Here is a 22657-nt window from a genome sequence, read left to right on the forward strand (position 1 = left end):
ACCACAAATGTCTTAATCCTGATTTTTCAAACTAGGTTTTATAAGTAAGCTTGCATTCTGTTAAAGAAAACATGTAAGAAATTAGACCAAGTCCTTTTTTTTCTGGAAGTAGTAGTTTCCTACTCTCATGTCGATTTATTATCATTTGACCCAGAAAATTTCATCCTCACCTATGGCATCCCAGTCTTGGTCCATAGGGTTCAATATTGGGTTGGCCCACCCTCTCCAGCTGTAACAGCTTCAACTCTTCCGAGAAGGCTGTGCACAAGGTTTGTGTCTATGGGAATATTCTTCCAGAAACGCATTTGTGGACAGCCTTTCCAAAAGAGTTGAAGCTGCTCTATCTGAAAAGGGTGGGCCAAATCATTATTAAACCCTATGGACTAAGACTGTGGTATATATTTTATATATATATATATATATATATATATATATATATATATATATATATATATATATATATATATATATATATATACACACATACACACACACGGTATATATATACATATATACACACACATATACATACATACATACACACACACACACACACACACACACACACACACAAACTTATTGAAAGGCTGAGCCAGCTGCCAGTCCAGGCATCTGAGTAGATCCCGACTATATGGGTGAGGCTCTTAGTGACTCACTAAGAGGCTGAGCCAGCTGCCAGTCCAGGCATCTGAGTAGATCCCAACTATATGGGTCAGGCTCTCAGCGACTCACCAAGAGGCTGAGCCAGCTGCCAGTCCAGGCATCTGGGTGAATCCCGACCATAAAGGTCGGGATCTTTTCAGAGCCTGTGTTGGCTCCATTGCATTAGTAAACGGATCAAAGGAGTGGCAGAACGAACTGAACTTATATGATTCATAGAAGCACAGCCAAAAAAGCTTTGGCTATAATTCTTTAAGTCATTGGATCAGCATGACAGCCAGACAACTAGCATTTTCAGGAGTTCAGGAATGGCAGTCTCAATATTGCTCTCTAAAAAATATTATTTTTAAAATGTAATCATTTATGTGCATGCTTGTTTCACAAAATGTATGAAGCTGTTCAATTTTCCAGTGCTACATTATATATATTTTTTTTACATAGGACACCAATAGTGACTTAAGCAGGTGCGCTACTAGCATACAAATTTGAAATATGACTGGAAGGTTACCAGGCATACGTATCACTACCAGCTCACATTGGTGTTCAATTATTATTTTGTGTGGTTATGTTGCATGTATTAAAGGCTATGTACCTTACTACATAACAAAAAATACAGTAGGCTGCTCATATTTTAATAGAGCCGCGGAGGTGCAAAGCACTAAGTAGCAGCTGTTTCCTGTGTGCTGGGAGCTTTTAGGAAAAAGCCCTCTTTGTTACCAAGCCATAAAAAGCTCTTGAAGTACAACTTGGCCTGTGATTTGGGATTCAGTGGTAAATACTCTCATGAGACTGGTGTTGTTTACAAGGGGTTTAGATCACATGTCCAGATATTTGGCATAATTCACTCCAGTATGCAACCATTCTCCAAATAAATACTGCACAACTTTCCAACTCAAATACTGAACATGGGACTTGTGCCTATTTCTGCTCTGGATATTAACATCAACACGGTTGTCTGGTGTGGACTACTTGTATTGATCTATAAAGCAGGTTGCAGACACCTACCACCAGTATTGTAAATGATTACACTGGTCAATAAAAATACTCGCATGTGGGAAATACAGTCTCTTCGACCAACAAGGAGGCCAAGTGGACCTTCTAAACACAGTAAATCCTGACAGACAAAGCACTGTAGGCTCCAGACCAGAAGTATGCAGTCTGAGGCTTTATAGTCATTGCTGCTACAAAGCCAACAAAACAGAAATATGGAATGACACCCGTGCTTTATACTGGGTTTACATCTAAGCCGCATGTGGCTTGCAGCCGGGGTCCGATGCGTCCCTGTTCCTCATTTCAGGGACCAATCAAGGCAAAATTTTCACCTGAATTCGCCCCCCCCCCCCCCCCCCGAAAATATGCAAAAGACGCACGGGACCCCTGTGCAATCTGCTCGGCAGCCGTCCCCAAAATATGTAAACAGGCTCCATAGAGAGCCAGTCACAATCTCCTGTGAATTGGATGCAGAGAAAACTGCCTTAAGGGCATCTAAACCCAAACTATTAAACCAAATATGTTGTTGCACATGTTGCTAGAATGTCAAAAAGTTTAATCCTTCAGTTATACTTTGATTGAAGGCAAGACTCTTTAGTTTTGGATAGAGTGGAGAGAGATTGGAACACCTATCATTTTTTATTGCTGTCTGTGCCCCTCGTTACGAAAATTAAACTTCTCTATTTGTCCTGTTTACCATGATCATTGAAAGTGAAAGGAATTCCTAAATTTTGGATTGTCCCCAGAAAAAGGACTAGAGGGGAAATCTTCCAATTGGGACACTCACAAACTGCCACTGACATCACCAGTGACTCTAATACAGTGATCAGTGCCAATACTATTCACTGTCACTGTACTAATGACTCTGGCTGGGAAGGGGTTAACATCTAGGGCAGTGATGGCGAACCTTGACACTCCAGATGTTTTGGAACTACATTTCCCATGATGCTCAACTACATTGCAAAGTGCATGGGAATCATGGGAAATGTAGTTCTAAAACATCTGGGGTGCCAAGGTTCACCATCACTGATCTAGGGTGATCAATGGTTTAAATGTGTACCCAACAATGTGTAATTTCTGTAATGTGTGCTGCTTTTTACTACAGATTTCTGTGTTTCTTATCCCTGCTTTGCAGTTCCCTTTGTACAAAGCCCTGTGTTGATTGTCAACACAGGGCTCTGAGCTGCGATTGCACACAGTCGATCAGTAGGTCCTGGCCATGAATCATTGGCTGGGACTTGCTGATAGGCTCCCGCAGTCACAGCTGGTGTTGGCAGGGGGCACGCATGTGCGCATGCTAAACACAGACAGGGACATACGGGCACACCGCTTTGCTCGTGCGGGCCGCCCATCCACAGTACATTGCAGACGGGCGGTCAGCAAGTGGTTAATTTTCAGCATTTTTGCTCACTTCCTATTTTGGCTTTATGACAGGAAGTGAAGGCAAGTCTCCCCAATGGGACAAAGAGGGCAAAAATAAACCTTACAGGGGCTATACCCTTCCCTTACTCTATCCAAAATAAAAAGTTTTGCCTATAGTTCTACTTTAAATCACACCAGTTTTTTCTTGCCCTAAGATGACAATGTTTACACCAGGGGTAGGCAACCTTGGCCCTGAAGCTGTTTTGAAACTACAAATATCATTGCAAGACCTTGACAATTACAGGCATGACTCCTAGAGGCAGAGGCACGATGGGATTTGAAGTTTCACCACAGCTGGAGGGCCGAGGTTGCCTACCCCTGGTTTACACAGTCCGTACCATTCCCAGGGGAATGGTGCAAGTGTCTACTTCAAGAGTAAGCCCTCATTGACTATTAAGCAATTTATTAATGAGTTGGCTGTGTACTTGAAGTCTCTATGCAAGACATCATTGTTGGTTCGATAGTGTTCGTGCATAAACTCATATGTTCGCAATTAAAGGCCTCGGATATGCCTTGGAGTGGCACTTCTGAGGGAAAACTTTATAGCCATGTGGGGGCTCAGGGCTACACGCCTTCCGCTTCTTTCCCTTTGACTGATGCAAACCATTTCTTTTGTTGGTATACCAGCATTTCAGATTGCGTGAACTGTGCATTATTCAATCATTTACATTGTTATTTATCTACTCCTTGTGAAAACCTTCAATAAATGTATTGAAACAGAGTAAGAAGTCACTGTTTACATGACAGCTCATGTCAATGCACCATTTGGGGGAAGGAGAGGAAAACAATGTTTGGTTTGGCTACGGTTCTGTATTGGAAATTTTAGGGCAGTAAACAGTCGGACCACCCCACACCTTTTAGCCTGGCCATGAACGCAAACTCTTTTTGGAGGAATTTAAAAGATATTCGATTTCAACCAGAAAATCCAATCTTTTCTACATTTTGCATGATGGACCCTTCTTAGTAACTGGTTTAGAGAAATCCTTCCCCGAGTGAAGGCCTAGCTATTTCTTAAGCACTGTCCTACAAACTCACCTCAGAAGCTTGTGAGGTAATTATCCATTTTAAATTGTATATGTGCTCTTCTATTTATTACCTAAGTGATTTCTCAGGAAGTTTTATTTGAAAACGTGTCATCTGAAAGATTTCAGAAGCACACAGAAATGAACTTGCTAAAAATACAAGCACTGAGATGATATATCTGCTTTGTGGCTTTCATATTGTATAATGCCAAGTGTTTGGGATGAGCTTTCAACATCTCCTTTCCAGGGCTCGGATCCAAGGGCATCAGTTATTGAAATTTCATTTCTGCCAAGGGGCAAACTTTTATTTTTCACTGCCCCAGTCTGCTTACCACACATAACCGACTTGTTTTCAAACTTCTAAATATAAAAAGGAAGCATAAATCTCTCCTTATGTTGGAACAAAAATACAATGCTGTCAAACAGGCGAGGGGCATGTACTGTAACATAAAATATCATTTCCCACATGAAGTATTTCATTTAAGAGAACCTGTCAACTGGTTTCATGTTATCTTTTATTTGCTTTACTTTTTGTTAAAAAGTTTATTGAGTTTTACAAAACGAAACACGACAATTCCACACAGATTATGTATATGGAAATAACATACCAAACCAAAAAAAAAAAATACACATCTAGAGTTGGCAAGGGACTTTGTAGCAGGAATACTAAACCGGCATCTTATAGAACTGTTGGTACTAAAGAAAATAATTCATATGCCAGGGGTGTCCAAACTTTTTTCAAAGAGGGCCACATTTGATGAAGAGAACATGCTCGAGGGCCGACCATTTTGCCTGACATTCTTTGAACCATTAAAATTTGATCTAAGTGTGTTTGCCCGAGCACTAATACACTGCACAACGAGAATTCTCTTGCCTTTGTAGCTGTGTGTGGTGAAGAGATGAGATCAGGCGTGTTATTTGGATATACTGTATATATCTCTTTTGTGGCCCCAACGAATCCCTGAGTGCTGCTCAGGATTAAGGTTGAGCTTGGGCATGTTATTTGGATATACCGTATTTATCAGCGTATAACACGTACAGGCTTACCATTGCCACGAATGCAGCCTCACCATTGCCACGAATGCAGCCTCACCATTGCCACGAATGCAGCCTCACCATTGCCACGAATGCAGCCTCACCATTGCCACGAATGCAGCCTCACCATTGCCACGAATGCAGCCTCACCATTGCCACGAATGCAGCCTCACCATTGCCACAAATGCAGCCTCACCATTGCCACGAATGCAGCCTCACCATTGCCACGAATGCAGCCTCACCATTGCCACGAATGCAGCCTCACATGTGCCATGAATGCAGCCTTACCATTGCAATCAATGCAGCCTTACCATTGCAATCAATGCAGCCCTTACATGTGCCATGAATGCAGCCTTACCATTGCTATCAGTGCAGTCTGCCCGATGCCCATCTGCAGCCTCGGAGGGGACCGGGAGGGACAAGCGCCGTCAGATTACAAACAGGAGAATTTCTTGTTTACTCGTGGCCTCTTAAATACAAAGTCCCGCCTCCTATGATAAACAGAACAGTCATCCAATGGCATCCCAGGAAACGGGACTTCCTATTACAGATTCCGCCGAGTAAAAAGGAGATTCTCTTTATGTAATCTGATGGCGCACATCCTGTCCCCTCCGAGGCAGCGCCGATAAATACGGTATATATCTTTTGTGGCCCCCAGGGCACAGGGCACATGTGAGGCTGCAATGTCTTTATATGTTCAAATCCCCAGGGGAGCCATATTAAATCACCAAGGGGGCCGCAATTGGCCCCCGGGGCCGGACTTTGGACATGCCTTACATAGGCCAATGAAGAACAAAAGAATAGCAGCTAACAGAGTGAGAGAGTAGGAGAAAATCAGGATACAGAAGTGGGGAGAAGTGCAAAGAAGGTAAAAATAAGGAGGTGAGAGAGAGGTTAGAAAAAAGGGGAAGGAGAGAAAAGGGAAGGGTGAGAGGGATAAATGGAGGAAGGGAAAGAGACCTGGGCCGGTGCAAACTTACAGGCTCCAAATTATATCAGATAATATGAAATGTGTGGCCAAAATTTGGAGATATGCAATGCATTATCCATGGTGTTCAGACCTTTTGAATTTTAGGCATGGAATCAATGAATATTGCCGAGAGTTTCTCATTTATTAGGTACAGACATCATCCGCCTAACTTGTTATATTGTTAGAATAGCTGATTTCTGTGTTTGTGAAGACAGTGCATCGCTCTGGTTTTAGCTTTAGCAGAGCCTCCCATTGGTATTTCTGGATGCTTCCCCCCCCCCCCCCCCCCAAAAAAAAAATTGCGGGATGGATGAGTATTGATGGCTGAGTAATACAGAGGGATGGCTGAGCATGGATGGATGGATGAGGCTGCAATTGTCACAGAGCAGCGCTGTGGGCACTACAGTTCTAGCCCACAGCGCTGCTGAAACCAGTCTCACTGCTCACACTGTAGCGTTCGGTATGGTCAGCAGCCATTTACCGTGATGCAGAGGACCCGGCGGTCACGGATACTCCCGCGTGCGATTCTGGGAGGACGTCAATGTACGCCCTCACAGAGTTATCGAGCCGCAGTGTAGCCATCATTTGACTATAGTGCGGTCAGTAACTGGCTGAAAGCGAACCGTAGGCAGTTTCTAACTCATTCATTCCAGCCACTTTTTTTGCGCTAACTGAATCAGGCGTCCACAAATAACAATCTTATGGCATTCCAAAAGGAAACAATAGAGCTGAATGAATCAACTCGATTTAAATCATAATTGTAAAAGAGCAACTGTCATCTCCTCTGACCCACTGTACACTCACCAACAGTCCCATTCACTTTAATGGGACGCCTGGTGATGCGGCAGTGACACAACAAGCAGAGGGACGTGGCAGCAGCAGGTGAGTGGATGGATCTGAAATGGTAGGTGCACTTTAAATGTAAGAACTTATTCTTGCTGGTAGTTAGAATCTTTCATTTCATTTTTACTGCTTGCCCTTCCTGCTCACACTTAGAGCCTGGTACAGATACATTTTTCTTCAATCATATAGTTTGTAGTGTACATAGATTTGCAAAACAATGGGATAAAGAAATATTCCTGAACTGTGTTTTATCTCATGGTTACTGTGAAATTGTGTGAATTCATGCAGAGCTTGGATTCATTGAATGAGTTTACCAAACATTTAAATATGGCAGAACAGCCTAATTCTACAAAACCAAGTTCCTTTTCATGCTGATCTGACAGCTCCCGGTCCTGTCAGGGGGGGAGAAATGCCTGATCGTCTGTTCATACAATGTATGAACAGCGATCTGTCATTTGCCCAAGTCAGTTCCACCCCCCCCCCTTCAGTTGTAACTAGGGTTGTCCAGATACCGATACCAGTATCGGTATCGGGACCGATACCGAGTATTTGCGGGAGTACTCGTACTCGCGCAAATACCCCCGATACCTAAATAGAATACTTTCCCCCCCCTTTCCCCCCGCCGCCGCATCGAGGGACATGGCTAGAGGGACATTGCTGCATATGTGAGGGACATGGCTAGAGGGACATTGCTGCATATGTGAGGGACATGGCTGCATATGTGAGGGACATGGCTAGAGGGACATGGCTGCATATGTGAGGGACATGGCTAGAGGGACATTGCTGCATATGTGAGGGACATGGCTGCATATGTGAGGGACATGGCTAGAGGGACATGGCTGCATATGTGAGGGACATGGCTGCATATGTGAGGGACATGGCTAGAGGGACATGGCTGCATATGTGAGGGACATGGCTAGAGGGACATGGCTGCATATGTGGGGGACATGGCTGCATTTGGGGACACATTTAAAAAAAGTATCGGTATTCGGTATCGGCGACTACTTGAAAAAAAGTATCGGTACTTGTACTCGGTCCTAAAAAAGTGGTATCGGGACAACCCTAGTTGTAACACACACAGGGAACATAACTAACCCCTTCCTCGTGCCCTAGTGTTAACCCCTTCCTTGCCAGTGACAATTTTACAGTAATCAATGCATTTTTATAGCACTGATCGCTATAAAAATGCCAATGGTGTCAAAAGTGTCCGAAGTGTCCGCCATAAGGTTGCAGTACCGATAAAAATCGCTGATCGCCGCCATTACTAGTAAAAAAAAAAATATTAATAAAAATGCCATAAAACTATCCCCTATTTTGTAGACGCTATAACTTTTGCGCAAACCAATCAATAAACGCTTATTGCGTTTTTTTTTACGAAAAATATGTAGAAGAATACGTATCGGCCTAAACTGAGAAAAAAAACGTTTTTTTTATATTTTTTGGGGGATATTTATTATAGCAAAAAGTAAAAAATATCAATTTTTTTTCGAAATTGACGCTCCATTTTTGTTTATAGCGCAAAAAATAAAAACCGCAGAGGTGAGCAAATACCACCAAAAGAAAGCACTATTTGTGGGAAAAAAGGACGCCAATTTTGTTGGGGAGCTACGTCGAACGACCACGCAATTGTCAGTTAAAGCGACGCAGTGCCGAATCGCAAAAAGTGGCCCGGTCATTGACCAGCAAAAAATGGTCCGGGGCTGAAAGGTTAAAATTAATTTGTTAAAAATCTGATTTATATTAAAAAAAAAATTAGATTTTTTACTTTTTTTTTTTAATCATAGATTTTTATCCACCTTGAAAAATTGAGAGACCACATAACAGGGATTTGTTAAGGGACCAATGGTCAATTTTTTTACATACTGCGTATACAGCATTGTACAGCACATAAGACTTTCTCTGAAATGCTATGCCATATAAGACCCCTTTCACACTGCGGCGGTTTGCAGGCGCTATTGCGCTAAAAATAGCGCCTGCAAACCGACCTGAAACAGCGGCTGCGGTTTCTCCAGTGTAAAAGCCCGAGGGCTTTCACACTGGAGTGGTGCGCTGGCAGAACGAAAAAATAAATAATACTGCTAGCCGCATCTTTGGAGCGGTGTGTATACCACGCCTGCTCATTAAAATCAATAGGGCACCACCGCAATGGTTTTAACCCTTTTTTCGGCCACTAGCGGGGGTAAAACAACCCCGCTAACGGCTGAATAGTGCCACGAAATTAGCAATAAAAGATTGCTAAAAATGGCGGCGCTTTACCGCCACGCACCTCCCGCCCCAGTATAAAAGGGGCCTTATATACTCCTTAGTCAATTACCTCCATTATGTGGTGTCAATTCAAAGTTTTCCATGTTGCCAGCTAGGTCAGAATTCTTCATAAGCTTTGAGAAAAGGCCTATTGGGCTATTTATTTTAGAACAAACAAAAGGAATCTAGCCGGTTGCAACCGTTACACAATCAAAAATTGCAGTTACATTTTCGAAGACAGAACAAGTATCCAACTAGTTACTGTAGCAGCATCCCATTTTTTTTATTTTACTTATCTCGTGTAGATTTAATACAGTTTTTATTTTTATGCAAGTTTGGAACTGCATACACTTCTTTCTGTTATACAACTGGCTGATATTAGAGGTTGTGTTAGAACATAAACCAGTAAACTGTACCTTTCTAGTACAATATCCTTCTGTCGCAGTAGTCCTTCTTTGATTTTCACCAGGGACTCCCATTTAGAGGCATCCTGACTTACGGGCACTCCAGTAAACGTTATTCGAGAGGAATTATTCCCAACCTATACAAAAAGATAAAAAAATTAGTGCCTACAAATTTGAGCAGTAAAATGGCAAAACAATCCATACTGTAAAAACTATAGCAATTCGTCTGCATCTTTATTTCCCAATTACTGTAGGCAAGAATGGATGTGGCTTTCCTACAAGGAAGTGGATATTCAGACCTTTTATACATTTTGGATAAAATGGGAAAGCGATAAAAACGGTTCTCCATGGACCCACGGAAAAGTTATGGTGACAAGGTTGTCATCAGGACAATGGACGTGAAATCTTCAACAATTACAAGCCTTAAAAAAAGCATATACTGTGCAACATGAGGTGCTCTTTTCATAGACAAAATCTTAAAAAGAAAAAAACACAAAGACACAAAAAAAAGCAACTTTCTTTTATATAACCTACAATTCTAATAGTTGTATTATAACAATCAGCTGAACATATCCAGAAAAAGCATACCAACTTTCTAACCTGGCATGGGTTCCATCAAATGGGTTGGCCGACATTACAAACATTCTACCCTCTAGTAGAGCCAAGGCCTCATTTGCAGAACACAAATATCGGAATCGATGTTCACCTTTAACGCTGCACATACACTGATCATCATTCAATACACACAAAACATACAGATTAAGTCAGCCAAGTGTTTATTGCGCAGGCCAACATACGAGCTTGGTACTTAAAACAATCACGTTATTTCTCACGGACGGATAGAATGGTGCTTCTAGCTGCTAGAAGCACACAATGCTTTCCTATGACACCCTTCACACACTAGGGTTACCTGTGGTTTTGTGCGGATAGAAAAAACTGCCGTCTGGTTCTCTTCCGCCGGGGGGGGGGGGGGGGGGGGGGGTTGCGCTTTGTTCTTTAGCCCTTTTACGAGCCCTCCCCCCCCCCGGACTTCTTCGACGTCTTCTGCCGGGTGAGGGGGGGGGGGGGGTCCCGGTCTTCACCACCATCTGGTTCTCTTCCGCCGGGGGCCTCGCTCTCTTCTTTAGCTCTTTTACGAGCAGGGGGGGCAGGCTTCTGTCGCCTTCTGCCTTCTTCTCTTCTTGGATGTTGACACGTCGCTTCCTCCCGCTGTAATGCTCGCACCGATTTATATAGGCCTCTTATGGCGTCACAGTCCAATTATGCTCCGGGTGGTGACAATTTAAGGGGGCGGGGTCACCAGGTGATATCCGCCCCCTGATGTCGTCACCACCCGGAGCATGATGGGACTGACGTCATAAGAGGCCTATATAAATTGGTGCGAGCCACGCACACGGCATTACAGCGGGAGGAAGTGACGTGTCAACATCGGAGAAGAAGGCAGAAGGCGACAGAAGCCCGGGCCCCCCCCCCCAGCGGAAGAGGACCAGACGGCGCGGTAAAGACCGGGACACCCCCCCCCGGCAGAAGACGTCGAAGAAGCCGGGGGGGGGGGGCACTCGGAAAAGAGCTAAAGAAGAAAGCGCCCAAGCCCCCCCCCCCCCCGGCAGAAGAGAACCCTGGAGCTGACTAATAAATTACTTTAAAAACCCTGTGTAGTGTGTTTTTTTTTAATTTTTGTTCCGCATTCGGTTAAGCTCCCCGCCCGCAAACCCCGACAACCAACGGCCTGGGTTGTCGGGAAGAGGCCCTGTCCTCATCAACATGGGGACAGGTTGCTTTGGGGTCGGGGGGCTGCAGGGCACCCCCCTGCCCCGAAGCACTAACCTTCCCATGTTGAGGGCATGCGGCCTGGCACGGTTAAGAGGGGGGCGCTCGCTCGTCCCCACACCCTTTCCTGACCGGCCGGGCTGCTGCTCGGATACGGATCTGGTATGGATTTTGGGGGTCCTGGTATGCTCTTGGAGGGGGAACCCATGCTGTTTTTTTTATTTGAAATTTGGCATGGAGTTCCCCCCTCAAGATTCATACCAGACACAGTGCTTGGTATTGGCTAGGATCCAAGTCGGATCCCCGTTCAATATTGTGCCGCGGCTAAACGCACTGTACAAATGCAGCTGACCACTGTGCCTGGAGTCTTGAATTCCAGCAAAACATAAACATGCTTTTAACTGCGGCAAAACAGCCGTTCGTGTGAAAGGCGCGTTATGGAAATAATAGAAAGGGTAGTGCATGATAAGTGAGAAAAGCGATTGTTCCATGCCTGGAAGGCAATTTTATTACACTAAAAGGAAATCTAAACTCCCCACCCTATCCCGTTGGACTGAACTACAACACAATATCATTTTTAAACAAACACCATATCATACGAGGCTTAATCAGATAGGTCTACTTAACAGGAAAGCACAATTAATGTTAATGTAAAGGCAAGGGAGCAGGAGACCCTTGTCTAGTAGTTCCTGCGCTCAGTGTCCCCGCTTGGAAGATTTACTCCTCTGTTGATTATGGTCACGAAGACAGAAAGTGAAGAGAAATGCAAACATTTTGTGTTGCCATCAGAACAAGGCATAAGAAAAGAAAAACCTAACAGGGGCACCAAGATTGAAATTTTGTTTACATAAAGCGGAGTTTCCACCCAAAAGTGGAACTTCTGCTTTAAGCACTCCTTGCCCCCTGACATGCCACATTTGGCATGTCCTTTTTTTGGGGGGGGGGGGGGCTGTGCCCTCTTTAGTGGGACTTCCTGTCCCACTTTCTTTCTTCAGCCACCTAGACGACGACTCCTCTCGCCCTAGATAGCCCCTCCCTGCCAGCGTTTTTCTGGGACACAACTCAGGTCCCAGAAGATTGAATGACCAATAGGAGTGTGCAGCGCTATTTGCACATGCGCAGTGCATGCCCAGCCGTGAAGCAAAAAGCTGTCACTGCCGGGTGCCCAGAGTGTGAATGGAGGAGGAGAGGGGTGAGCCTCGGGGCAGCCGCATCGCTGGACCGTGGGGCAGGTAAGTGTCTGTTTATTAATAGTCAGCAGTTATGCTTTTTGTAGCTGCTGACTTTTAATAAACTAAAAAAACTGGTGGAACTCCGCTTTCAGTAGAGATTACAGTAGATCAAATTTTCTGTTCCATTCCCAGAACAGAAAGTGATAGAAAATCTCACCGCTGGGTCACATATGGTAAAAATTAACTTGATATGGGCTTTAACCCTTCCTTAGTCTATCTAAAAAAGAAAAAAAAAGTTTGACATTACATCTACTAAATGATTGTAAAAGTCTTTTTTTTTGTAATTATTAAAAATAAGAAAACATGTTATACCTACCTGCTCTGTGCAGGGGATTTGCACAGAGCAGCCCGGATCCTCCTCTTCTTGGGTCCCTCTTCGGCTCTCCTGGCCCCTCCCTCCTGTTGGATGCCCGCACAGCAAGCAGCTTGCTATGGGGAGCACCTGAGCCGAGTCATAGCTCCTTGCGTCCATTCAGACACAGAGCTGCGGCCCAGCCCCACCCCCTTTCTATTCTCATTGGCCGATTGACGGCAGTGGGAGCCAATGGCACCACGCTGCTGTCTCAGCCAATTAAGGAGGGGGAGTCCCGGACAGCCGAGACATTCCTACAACATCGCTGGAGCTAGAGGGACCTCAGGTAAGTATTAGGGGGGCTGCACACAGAAGGCTTTTTATCTTAATGCATAGAACGCATTAAGATAAAAAACCTTCTGATTTTACAATCCCTTTATTTTCAAGTTAACCAAGGTGCTTTTGGTAAGGCAGAGGGAGAATTATAAACTAGGAGAAGGCAAATAGATTAGAGGATATGTTCCATTCTTTTCATTAGCTTTTATTTATAGGAACAGCCTTGCCAAATATTTAGTAGATGGCATGTTTCAAAATAGTGCAATACACAGGGACACGGGGAACAAATGAGTGATAACAGAATGATGGATTTCCAGTGCTGGCCTAGCTTGTTTACCTGTAAAACTCAAGAGGCATTCCATTAAGACTTAATTATCTGCATAGAGTCACTTGTCTTTACGAGGCTGACCAAACACTCAAATTATTTTTCCATAGTTTGCATCCAAGTATTTTTCTTTTGTCTTTGCAGAAAAACTATGCGGGTCAGTGGCCTATAAATACCATTGTAACAAGACGCCTCAGAGCGACTCCATTGAAAGGGACAGCGGTACATTCCTCCTACTGTTTTGAATACATTGGTCCCCCGTGTTGATGGTTAGTGATCGTCAATGCTATGCACAATTTACTTACCCTTTGTCATCTGTCTTATAGGAAACCCAGCCATAAGAAAAACATTGGGGGCTGCCATGTGTGCACCCTACTTCTGTAAATATTGGTTACTTGGCTCTCATGCTGAACCTTCTCTCATGGCAAGTTTTAAAAAAAATAAAACACGAGGAGAGGACTAATGGGTAACATGGTAAACAGACATAGCCAAGACTGGTATAAATTAAAAAAAAAAAAAAACCTTTCGAGCCCAGAGTTGGCCAAATGCCAATTCTCCTACTTATAACAAAATACACTGCGCTCCGTATTATTAAATTGTGAACAACAATCAAAGCAATCAAAATAGTGCATTACAGACCATTTATAATCAGCTTATTTCAAGTCAAATATAAGTCCTGTGGAAAAAGTGCTCGTGCTCTGTAAACAATAGTTCAGTGCTTGACTTCCACTGTGCTCCAGGTGCCCCACATAGATGTGCACTCACCACAATGTATGACCACCTATCTCTATTGTGGTTGGCTGTGCTTTTAGAGGAATGATCCCTTTCATGATGTATATGGGACCCCACAATCTTTTTTCCCTCAGATGGTGGTTTAGAAGGGAAGACAGAATAAAGAAAGAAAGAATCAAGCCTCGTACACACGCACGGTTTTCTCTTGCAGAGAAAACCCTGTGCGAGTATGCTTTCTCGGCGAGAAAACGGTCGGGAATCCCGACGAGAAAAATTGAGAACCTGCTCTCTATTTTCTCGTCAAGATTCTCGGCAGTGTTTCCTGCCGAGAAAACCGCGAGTGTGTATGCTTACCTGTCCCCAGGTAAACCCGCGCATGCGCGAAAAGACTTTGACGCATGCACGTTAGCATACAAGGGTAGTGTAGGGTGTAGCAAGATGGCGGTGACAGCATTGAATGCGACGAGCGCAGGCTCGTCATAGTCGATGACGTCACCGCGTTCTTGCCATTCAAAAGAACAGCGGTTATTTTGAATGGCCGTCTGTATGCACGGCTTTGCAAGGAAAGCTTGCCAGGAATCCCCTCAGGAAAACAGACGTTTTTTTCCTGACGGGATTCCCGGACGATTGTACAGGGCTTCATAGCCTAAAACTGACAGTTAAAAGTTTATTTGGTATAAAGGACAAAAAATTTACACTCGTATTTGATGGAGTTCATAACCCTGGCGGCCACAGTATACAGCATATGGCCCCATACACACGATAGAATTTATCCGCGAATACGGTCCATCGCATTGAAATCCGCGCCGAAATCCTCTGGCGATGACGTGTCGCGCCGTCGCCGCGATTATGACGCGACGACGTGCGCGACGCTGTCATATAAGGAATTCCACGCATGTGTCGAATCATTACGACGCATGCGGGGGATCCCTTCGGACAGATGGATCCGGTGAGTCTATACAGACCAGCGGATCCATCCGTTGGGATGGATTCCAGCAGATGGATATGTTCTGCATGTCAGCGAATATTCGATCTGCTGGAATCCATCCCAGGGGAGATATATCCGCGGAAACAGATCCGCTGGCGTGTACACACCATAGGATCTATCCGCTGAAACCCATTTGCTGGGATTTATCTGCGGATGGATTCTATGGTGTGTACGGGGCCTAAGTGTATAACAGGCTCCGGGCCAGCATTCAATGTACCGTATATATACTCAAGTATAAGCCGACCCGAATATAAGCCAAGGCACCCAATATTACCACAAAAAAATGGGAAAACTTATTGACTCGAGTATAAGCCTAGGGTGTCCATCTGCATGCTTCACTGTGTCCATGTGCATGCCTTACTGTGCCCATGCCTCACTGTGCCCATGACTAGACTTCCGTTTAACACGGGAGTATATAGAAGGGGTGCCCGGCTTTGAAAAATCTGTGCTTCCCGGCCGTAGGTCCCCCAGACAGCAAACTTTGCACACTTGTAGAGGAGAACTGGGGTTACATGTGTGCCGGGTCTCCAAAGTTACCAGAGAAATTACCGTTTAACATGGGAGTATGTGGAAGAGGTGCCCGACTTTGAAAAATCGGTACACCATGGCTGTAGGTCCCCCGGAAAACAAACTTTGCACACTTGTAGAGGAAGAGTGGGGCTATACGTGTGCTAAGTGTGGCCTGTATACAGTCCCCAAAGTCCGGGAGCTCAGGTGCAAAAAGGTGACTCGAGTATATGCCGAGGGGGGGCATTTTCAGCACCAAAAAATGTGCTGAAAAACTCGGCTTATACTCGAGTATATACGGTACTTCTCACGATGTAGGCTCATCTTGGTGCTCAGAAATTATGTATGCAGAAGTGTGTCACAATGACGTAATCAACGCGCTTTGACCAGTGGGTCGTTATTTGGAAGCTTTGATTCTTTAATTCTCTTACTATCCTTACTCCGTTTACACTGGGAACCACATGTGAATTGCACCACATCTGTGAAAATCACATGCAATTCTATGTGGTGAGATTTGAGCCCATTCATTTTTCATGCCCCAAATTGCCCAACATACGCATGCAGGCACATTATTCTTTAGTCGCACTAGAATCTGATCGCATGGGTGTTCAAGTTTAGACAAGCGCACTGCATTTGCGACCTGCTTTTGGTGTGTCAACCTTTAATTGACACCCGTAGGAGACTGCGTAACACTCATGTGATGAGGGAAAACGCACAGAATTCGCTGCATTTCATGCTCCGCATCCGTCTGAACCAAGACTCAAGAAAATTTAAATACTTATCCACAAGGTTGGCCTATCCAACACAGAATCAAAGCTAAACACAAGCAAAAAAAAAGGTGGGGGAGGGGTTTAGAGGAAGCTGACAGTCAAACCACACATTAGTTCCTGGGCAGTCATTTTATTCACAGGTCAGCTGAACAGACCCAACACCACTGCCTTGGAACACGTTTGCAGCATTTAAAGCAGTACTCAAGGCATTTATTAAAAAAACAATACACTGAGTGCAGGGTGCCTTGCTTTAGGGTCAAGATCCTGATACCCTGCACTTTAAAGTGAGCCGCCGCTGGCGCTCTAGGCCCCGCCCCCTTGCTGAGTGCCCCCATAGAAAGCTGCTATCAAGCAACAGTGTGTGCTTTGCTCTCGAGCCGACAAGATCTCAATGTTTTTATTGCTGTGTTTCAGTGATTTTTCCCCTTCGTCGCTTGGTGACAAGGTGCAGGAAGTGGAGAGAAATCTCCCCAACGAGGAAGAAAAAAAAAAATACCCAACAGAGAATTTAGGCCTGCCCCTCCATCAAAAACTAAACATGGTTTGGGCTGGGGGTTGGACCTTCATTTTGGACCACGATGTACAGTAAAGCAATACCCATGCCAGTAACATACACCAATTCTGTGTTATCAACAGACAAGTAGAGGCTTCGCCTATGTTTAGAAACACTTGTGTGTACAAGTGGTCATATTATCAGCCCATTACCACAAACACGCTTCATTTAAACATTCACATGTGAACGGCTCTTCACTTTCAAATCTTCTTTCAGATTACAACAGATGTTTGTGAGAATAGGCTTTTGGCAGCGGCCCTCTTGTAGTGAAGAAGAGCAGACATGACAGAATTCCTAACACGCCGTTTTGCTCAGGCACAGACATTATGTTATACATAACATAAAGAGAACTGGACCTGTATTGCCACATCATGCTAGCTGAATAATAAATAAAACCATGACACCATAATACATAACCAAAGGATAAAGGCCCATGACAGAAGAGCTCCTAGGTTGGAAAGTATTTATTAACCACTTCCCTACCGCCTCATTGTGAAATGACGGCGGCAGGGACCCCTTCTCGATCCGGGTGGACGTCATATGACGTCCTGCGTTCCCGGCGATCTAGGGCGCGCGCGACGCTCGTGACCCGGCCCGCGATTGTCGGTAATCACGGCAGGAGTGTGGACCTGTGTGTGTAAACACACAGATCCACCTCCTGTCAGCGGTGAGGAGACCAATGTGTGTTCCCAGTACAGAGGAACACACATCGGTCTCCTCCCCTTGAGAGTCCCCTCCCCCCTACAGTTATAACACATCTTAGGACACATATTAACCCCTTCCTTGCCCCCCTAGTGGTTAACCCCTTCCCTGCCAGTCACATTTACACAGTAATCAATGCATATTTATAGCATTAATCGCTGTATAAATGTGAATGGTCCCAAAAACGTGTCAAAAGTGTCCGATGTGTTCGCCGCAATGTCACGGTGACAGTAAAAAAAAAAATCGCAAATCGACGCCAATACTAGTAAAAAAAATTATAAAATAAAAATGCCATAAATCTATCACCTATTTTGTAGACGCTATAACTTTTGCGCAAACCAATCAATATATGATTATTGCGATTTTTTTTTACCAAAAATATGTAGAAGAATACGTATCGGCCTAAACTGAGGAAATTTAAAAAAAAAAAAAAAATGTGATATTTATTAAATAAAAGTAAAAAATTGTGTTTTTTTTTTAAAATTGTCGCTCTTCTTTTGTTTATAGCGCAAAAAATAAAAACCGCAGAGATGATCAAATACCACCAAAAGAAAGCTCTATTTGTGGGAACAAAATGATAAAAAAATTGTTTGGGTACAATGTAGCACGACCGCGCAATTGTCATTCAAAGTGTGACAGTGCTGAAAGCTGAAAATTGGCTTGGGCAGGAAGGTGCGTAATACATACTGTAGGTGCAACAGCTTTCCGTTGTGATTTTAGCTCTCCTGTCAAATAGAATCATCTAATTAAAATGAAACTTTAGTCAGAAAATGAGTTCCTGATAAATCACTGCCTGCTGGCCCCTTCTGCGGGAATAGCTATGCAAAACAGTAAAAATATGTGCCTATACGGTTTAACCATCTTCCACTGCACATATATACGGCCGAGTGGGGGCTTCCTCCTGAGGGGAAGTTCAGGAAGGTCCTTCAGAAGGAGAGGGATCGTGCCCACGCAGCAGCGTGACCCCGAAGTGCCTGTGTTACCAAGACAGGGTGCATCTCAGATCGGCAGGAGGGCTCTGCCATTGGCCCTTCTGATCCTATGATGGCTGTGATTGGACACAGCCATCATGTGACGTAAATAGAGAGCCAGTTGCTAGGCGATCAGCTCTCTTCTCCTCACATGGAAGTTGTCAGTTAGGAGGGAGGGGGAGAGGGAGAGAGGGAGAGAGGGAGAGAGGGAGAGAGGGAGAGAGGGAGAGAGGGAGAGAGGGGAGAGAGGGGGAGAGAGAGAGAGAGAGAGAGAGAGAGAGAGAGAGAGAGAGAGAGAGAGAGAGAGAGAGAGAGAGAGAGAGAGAGAGAGTCTCTGCAGCCGGCTGGTGATCAGCGAGTATGAGCCGTTTTTTTTACACACTGATCACCGGCCCAGTGTCCCCACACAGAAAAAACACCTGTCCCCCACATATGTCCCAATGATCATCTGCACATGTATGTCTGATCACCTGCGCACCTCTGTACATGATCATCTGCGTACATATGTCCGTGATCACACAAACCAATTCTTATACACTTAACAGGATTTTTTTTTTTTTTACAACAGACATGTAGCAGAACACATTTTGGCTTAAGTTTATGACAAAATTAGATTTTTTTTCTTTTAAAATAAAAAAGTAGAAAATATTGTTTTTCACAATTTTTTTCACTTAAATGGCAAAAAATAAATAAAAAATTGTGAAAAGATACCACCAAAATAAAGCTCTATTTGTGTAAACAAAATGATAAAAATGTCATTTTGGTACAGTGTTGCATGACCACGCAATTCTCATTGAAATTGCGAGAGCGGCGAAAGCTGAAAATAGGCCTGGGAAGGAAAGGGGTGAAAGGGACCAGTATTGAAGTAGTTAAAAACCAATAACGCTGGCTGAATTGGGACCTGAAATGGACCAGAAGACAAACAGGACTCCTGTGCAATACACTCCAGAGATGTATGAACTGGCTCCATTGAGAGCCAGTCACAATCTCCCAATAAGAGAATTGGATGTGGTGACACCCACATCCAATTCGTAATAGTGTGAACCCAGCCTAAGGCACCATTTCACCCTGCTCTGCACAGCCTCAGAAGTCCAGTATTCTCGCCATTGCGCCGATAATCAGTGAGTTACTAGAGGTTGGTCTGCTCACGGCCTAAAGATTTACTGCTTCTGAAAGGGAACAGAAAAGACACAATGACCGATCAGGGGGAGAAAAAGCTGGAGAGGTGACAGAACAAACTCTGCTGCCAGGGAGACACAAAAGAGTTAGGCTAAGTTCACACCGGTGCGTTGTGCGACCTTGCATGCGATTCGCACCACACTGCGGTGCAAATCACATGCGATATCTTGTATCCATACAGATTATATGGCTGAATTTGCATTGCATCCAGAACAAAGTTGTGCAGGTCCCTTTTTTGGTTTGCACCAGAATCAGATCGCAAAAGTGTTCACCTCCATGCGATCCAATTCATGTCCAAATTGACAGTTTGCATTGCGATATGTAAACCGATCTGGGGGTGTCATTAACTTTGTATTGACACCTGCAGCGGGTCGCAGAAGGCAGTGTGATATAGAGGAGGAAATGACTTCCATTAAAGTCTATGGATAGAAGTCGCCTTGAAATAGTACAGGAACCTTTCCTGAATCAAAACAGGTTGATTCTGCTGTTAGCGATCTCCATCTTCTGTTCATGTCCTCAATTAAGTTAGGGATTTTGCAGCTGTAGTGTTAACTCTGCACATGCTCAGTTTTAGTGAGTTTCTATGCTGAGCATTTCCTCCCTATCACATCTGAGCAGCTCATGTGACTATAGAGTCACACATTTGGGTGCATACACAATGGTAAATGACAGCCCACTCCCTTCCTCCACCATGCCTGCTAACCAGCTAAACACAATGAAGGATATAACATGTAGATTAATGGAGGCTATACCTCCCTGTTATTCTAAGACACATGCTGGAGGGGAGTGACACAACATGGTGTGGGTGAATTTCTGTCAGTGACAGTTTCGAAATACGAGCATATTTATTTTGAAAATCCTGATTTGGTTTGCGAGTGTTGTCTCGCGAAACGAGCAGGATTCAAGACACAGTGGTGTGCAGTACCGCATTTGGCCAGAGGTGCGGGGGCACCGGAGCCGATCGGAAATACTCCATTCCCGAAATACTCCATTCCCGAGTTCAGCCGAGCTGTCCCCAAGTCTGAGTATTTCCGAGGCTCTCCGGCGCCCCCCCCACCTCTGGCCACATGCAGTATTGCATGCCATAGAAGTCAAAGCAGAACAAATTATTTTAGTTTCCATTGACTTCTATGGAGAAACTCGCTTTGATATGCGAGTGCTTTGGATTACGAGCATTCTCCTGGAACGGATTATGCTTGTAATGTGTGTTTAGGATCACTTTATTACTAAAGATCCTCTGGCGTCCCCCAACAGAGCAATACCAGGTTTAGCAATGGCAAAAAAAGGCGGCCTGGAATGTGGTGGAGAGGTTAGACACAGACACAATATTAGGATTTCTAGTATAAATCTGAATTCCTTGTGACTTCAGACATCTCATTTTAAAACAATATTCCTTCTCTAATACATGGGTTTTCTTCGAGACACACGCCCCCCCCCCCCCCCCCTTACATTTTATCACCAGTACTTTCTGAGTGCTGGTTTTCCATTACTAAATGTGATAACAAAAAAAAATGTAGGTTAAAGCTGCCAAAGATATGTCATCAAAAGTTCTAACAGATTTACAGTGCAGAAATGTATCTGCAAAGCAATCTTCTGTTGAAGTGTTTTTACTTTACAACTTGTGCTTGGACTAAATGAATAGAAGTCTTGGTTATGAACTCTACAAATCTGGGAGGAGACCAACTTATTTCCTTTAAAGGGAATGTAAGGAGAGGTTTGGGAGCTTTTTCGTACTAAAAATATTTGAAGCCTCAGAGGGTGCCATTTGACAACTCATCGTACTCGCTTTCATTTGTACAACACGGGGTTGTGTGTGATATACCAGTCTACATTGTAGTCTGCAATTAAGAATTTTGTCTTTCCTTTGACCAATATTTTTTATACATTTGTAACGCAAGGGAGATCGCAAATTAAAGCTAGGCATGAATGCTAAAATCTGTTACATTGCTTAAAGGGGTTCTAAAGGTACCATTTTTCCCCTAAATAGCTTCCTTTACCATAGTGCAGTCCTCCTTCACTTCACTTAATGTCAGAACAAGAATAAGCATAGTGCTGGAAGCTTGACTGTTCCGTAGGGTTGTCCCGATACCACTTTTTTAGGACTGAGTACGAGTACCGATACTTTTTTTCAAGTACTCGCCGATACCGAATACCGATACCTTTTTTTAAATGTGTCCCCAAATGTAGCCATGTCCCCCCCATATATGCAGCCATGCCCCCCCCATATATGCAGCCATGTCCCCCCCATATATGCAGCCATGTCCCCCCCATATATGCAGCCATGTCCCCCCCATATATGCAGCCATGTCCCCGTTTTACTTACCAGAGTCCTGGAATTTCCCATGGCGGAGACATGCTGTCCCTCTGCCCTCTGCTTCTCGGCTCTTGATTAGATAGATTGATAGCAGCACAACCATTGGCTCTGCTGTCAATCAAATCCAATGACGCGGGCGCTGGGCCGAGTTCTACATTCGGTGTCTATGGATGACGAAGGATAGACTCGGGAGCGCATCTGCAATGTAGCCCCCCAGGAGAGCGCTATACGATGCAGGGAGGAGACGCGAGAGCTGCTGAGGGACCCCAGAAGTCGAGGATCGGGGTCCACTGTGTGCAAAACTAACTGCACAGTGGAGGCAAGAATGACACCTTTGTTATTTAAAAAAAAAAAAAAAAAAAAACACATGAGGCTTTGCAATCACCAACTGACACT

At 44.3% G+C, this 22657-nt stretch overlaps 1 protein-coding gene across 1 annotated transcript in view; it reads right to left on the reverse strand.

The window, feature by feature from the left end:
• The window catches only part of CEP85L (centrosomal protein 85 like), a 198250-nt gene that overhangs the window by 57448 nt on the left and 118145 nt on the right, over window positions 1–22657 (reverse strand). The window contains exon 4 of the mRNA XM_040350312.1: window positions 9603–9727. Within this exon, the coding sequence (XP_040206246.1) occupies window positions 9603–9727 (125 nt within the window). The remainder of the gene's footprint in view (window positions 1–9602; window positions 9728–22657) is intronic.

This window comes from Rana temporaria, chromosome 4 (genome assembly GCF_905171775.1).
Source record: "Rana temporaria chromosome 4, aRanTem1.1, whole genome shotgun sequence".
NCBI lineage: Eukaryota > Metazoa > Chordata > Amphibia > Anura > Ranidae > Rana > Rana temporaria.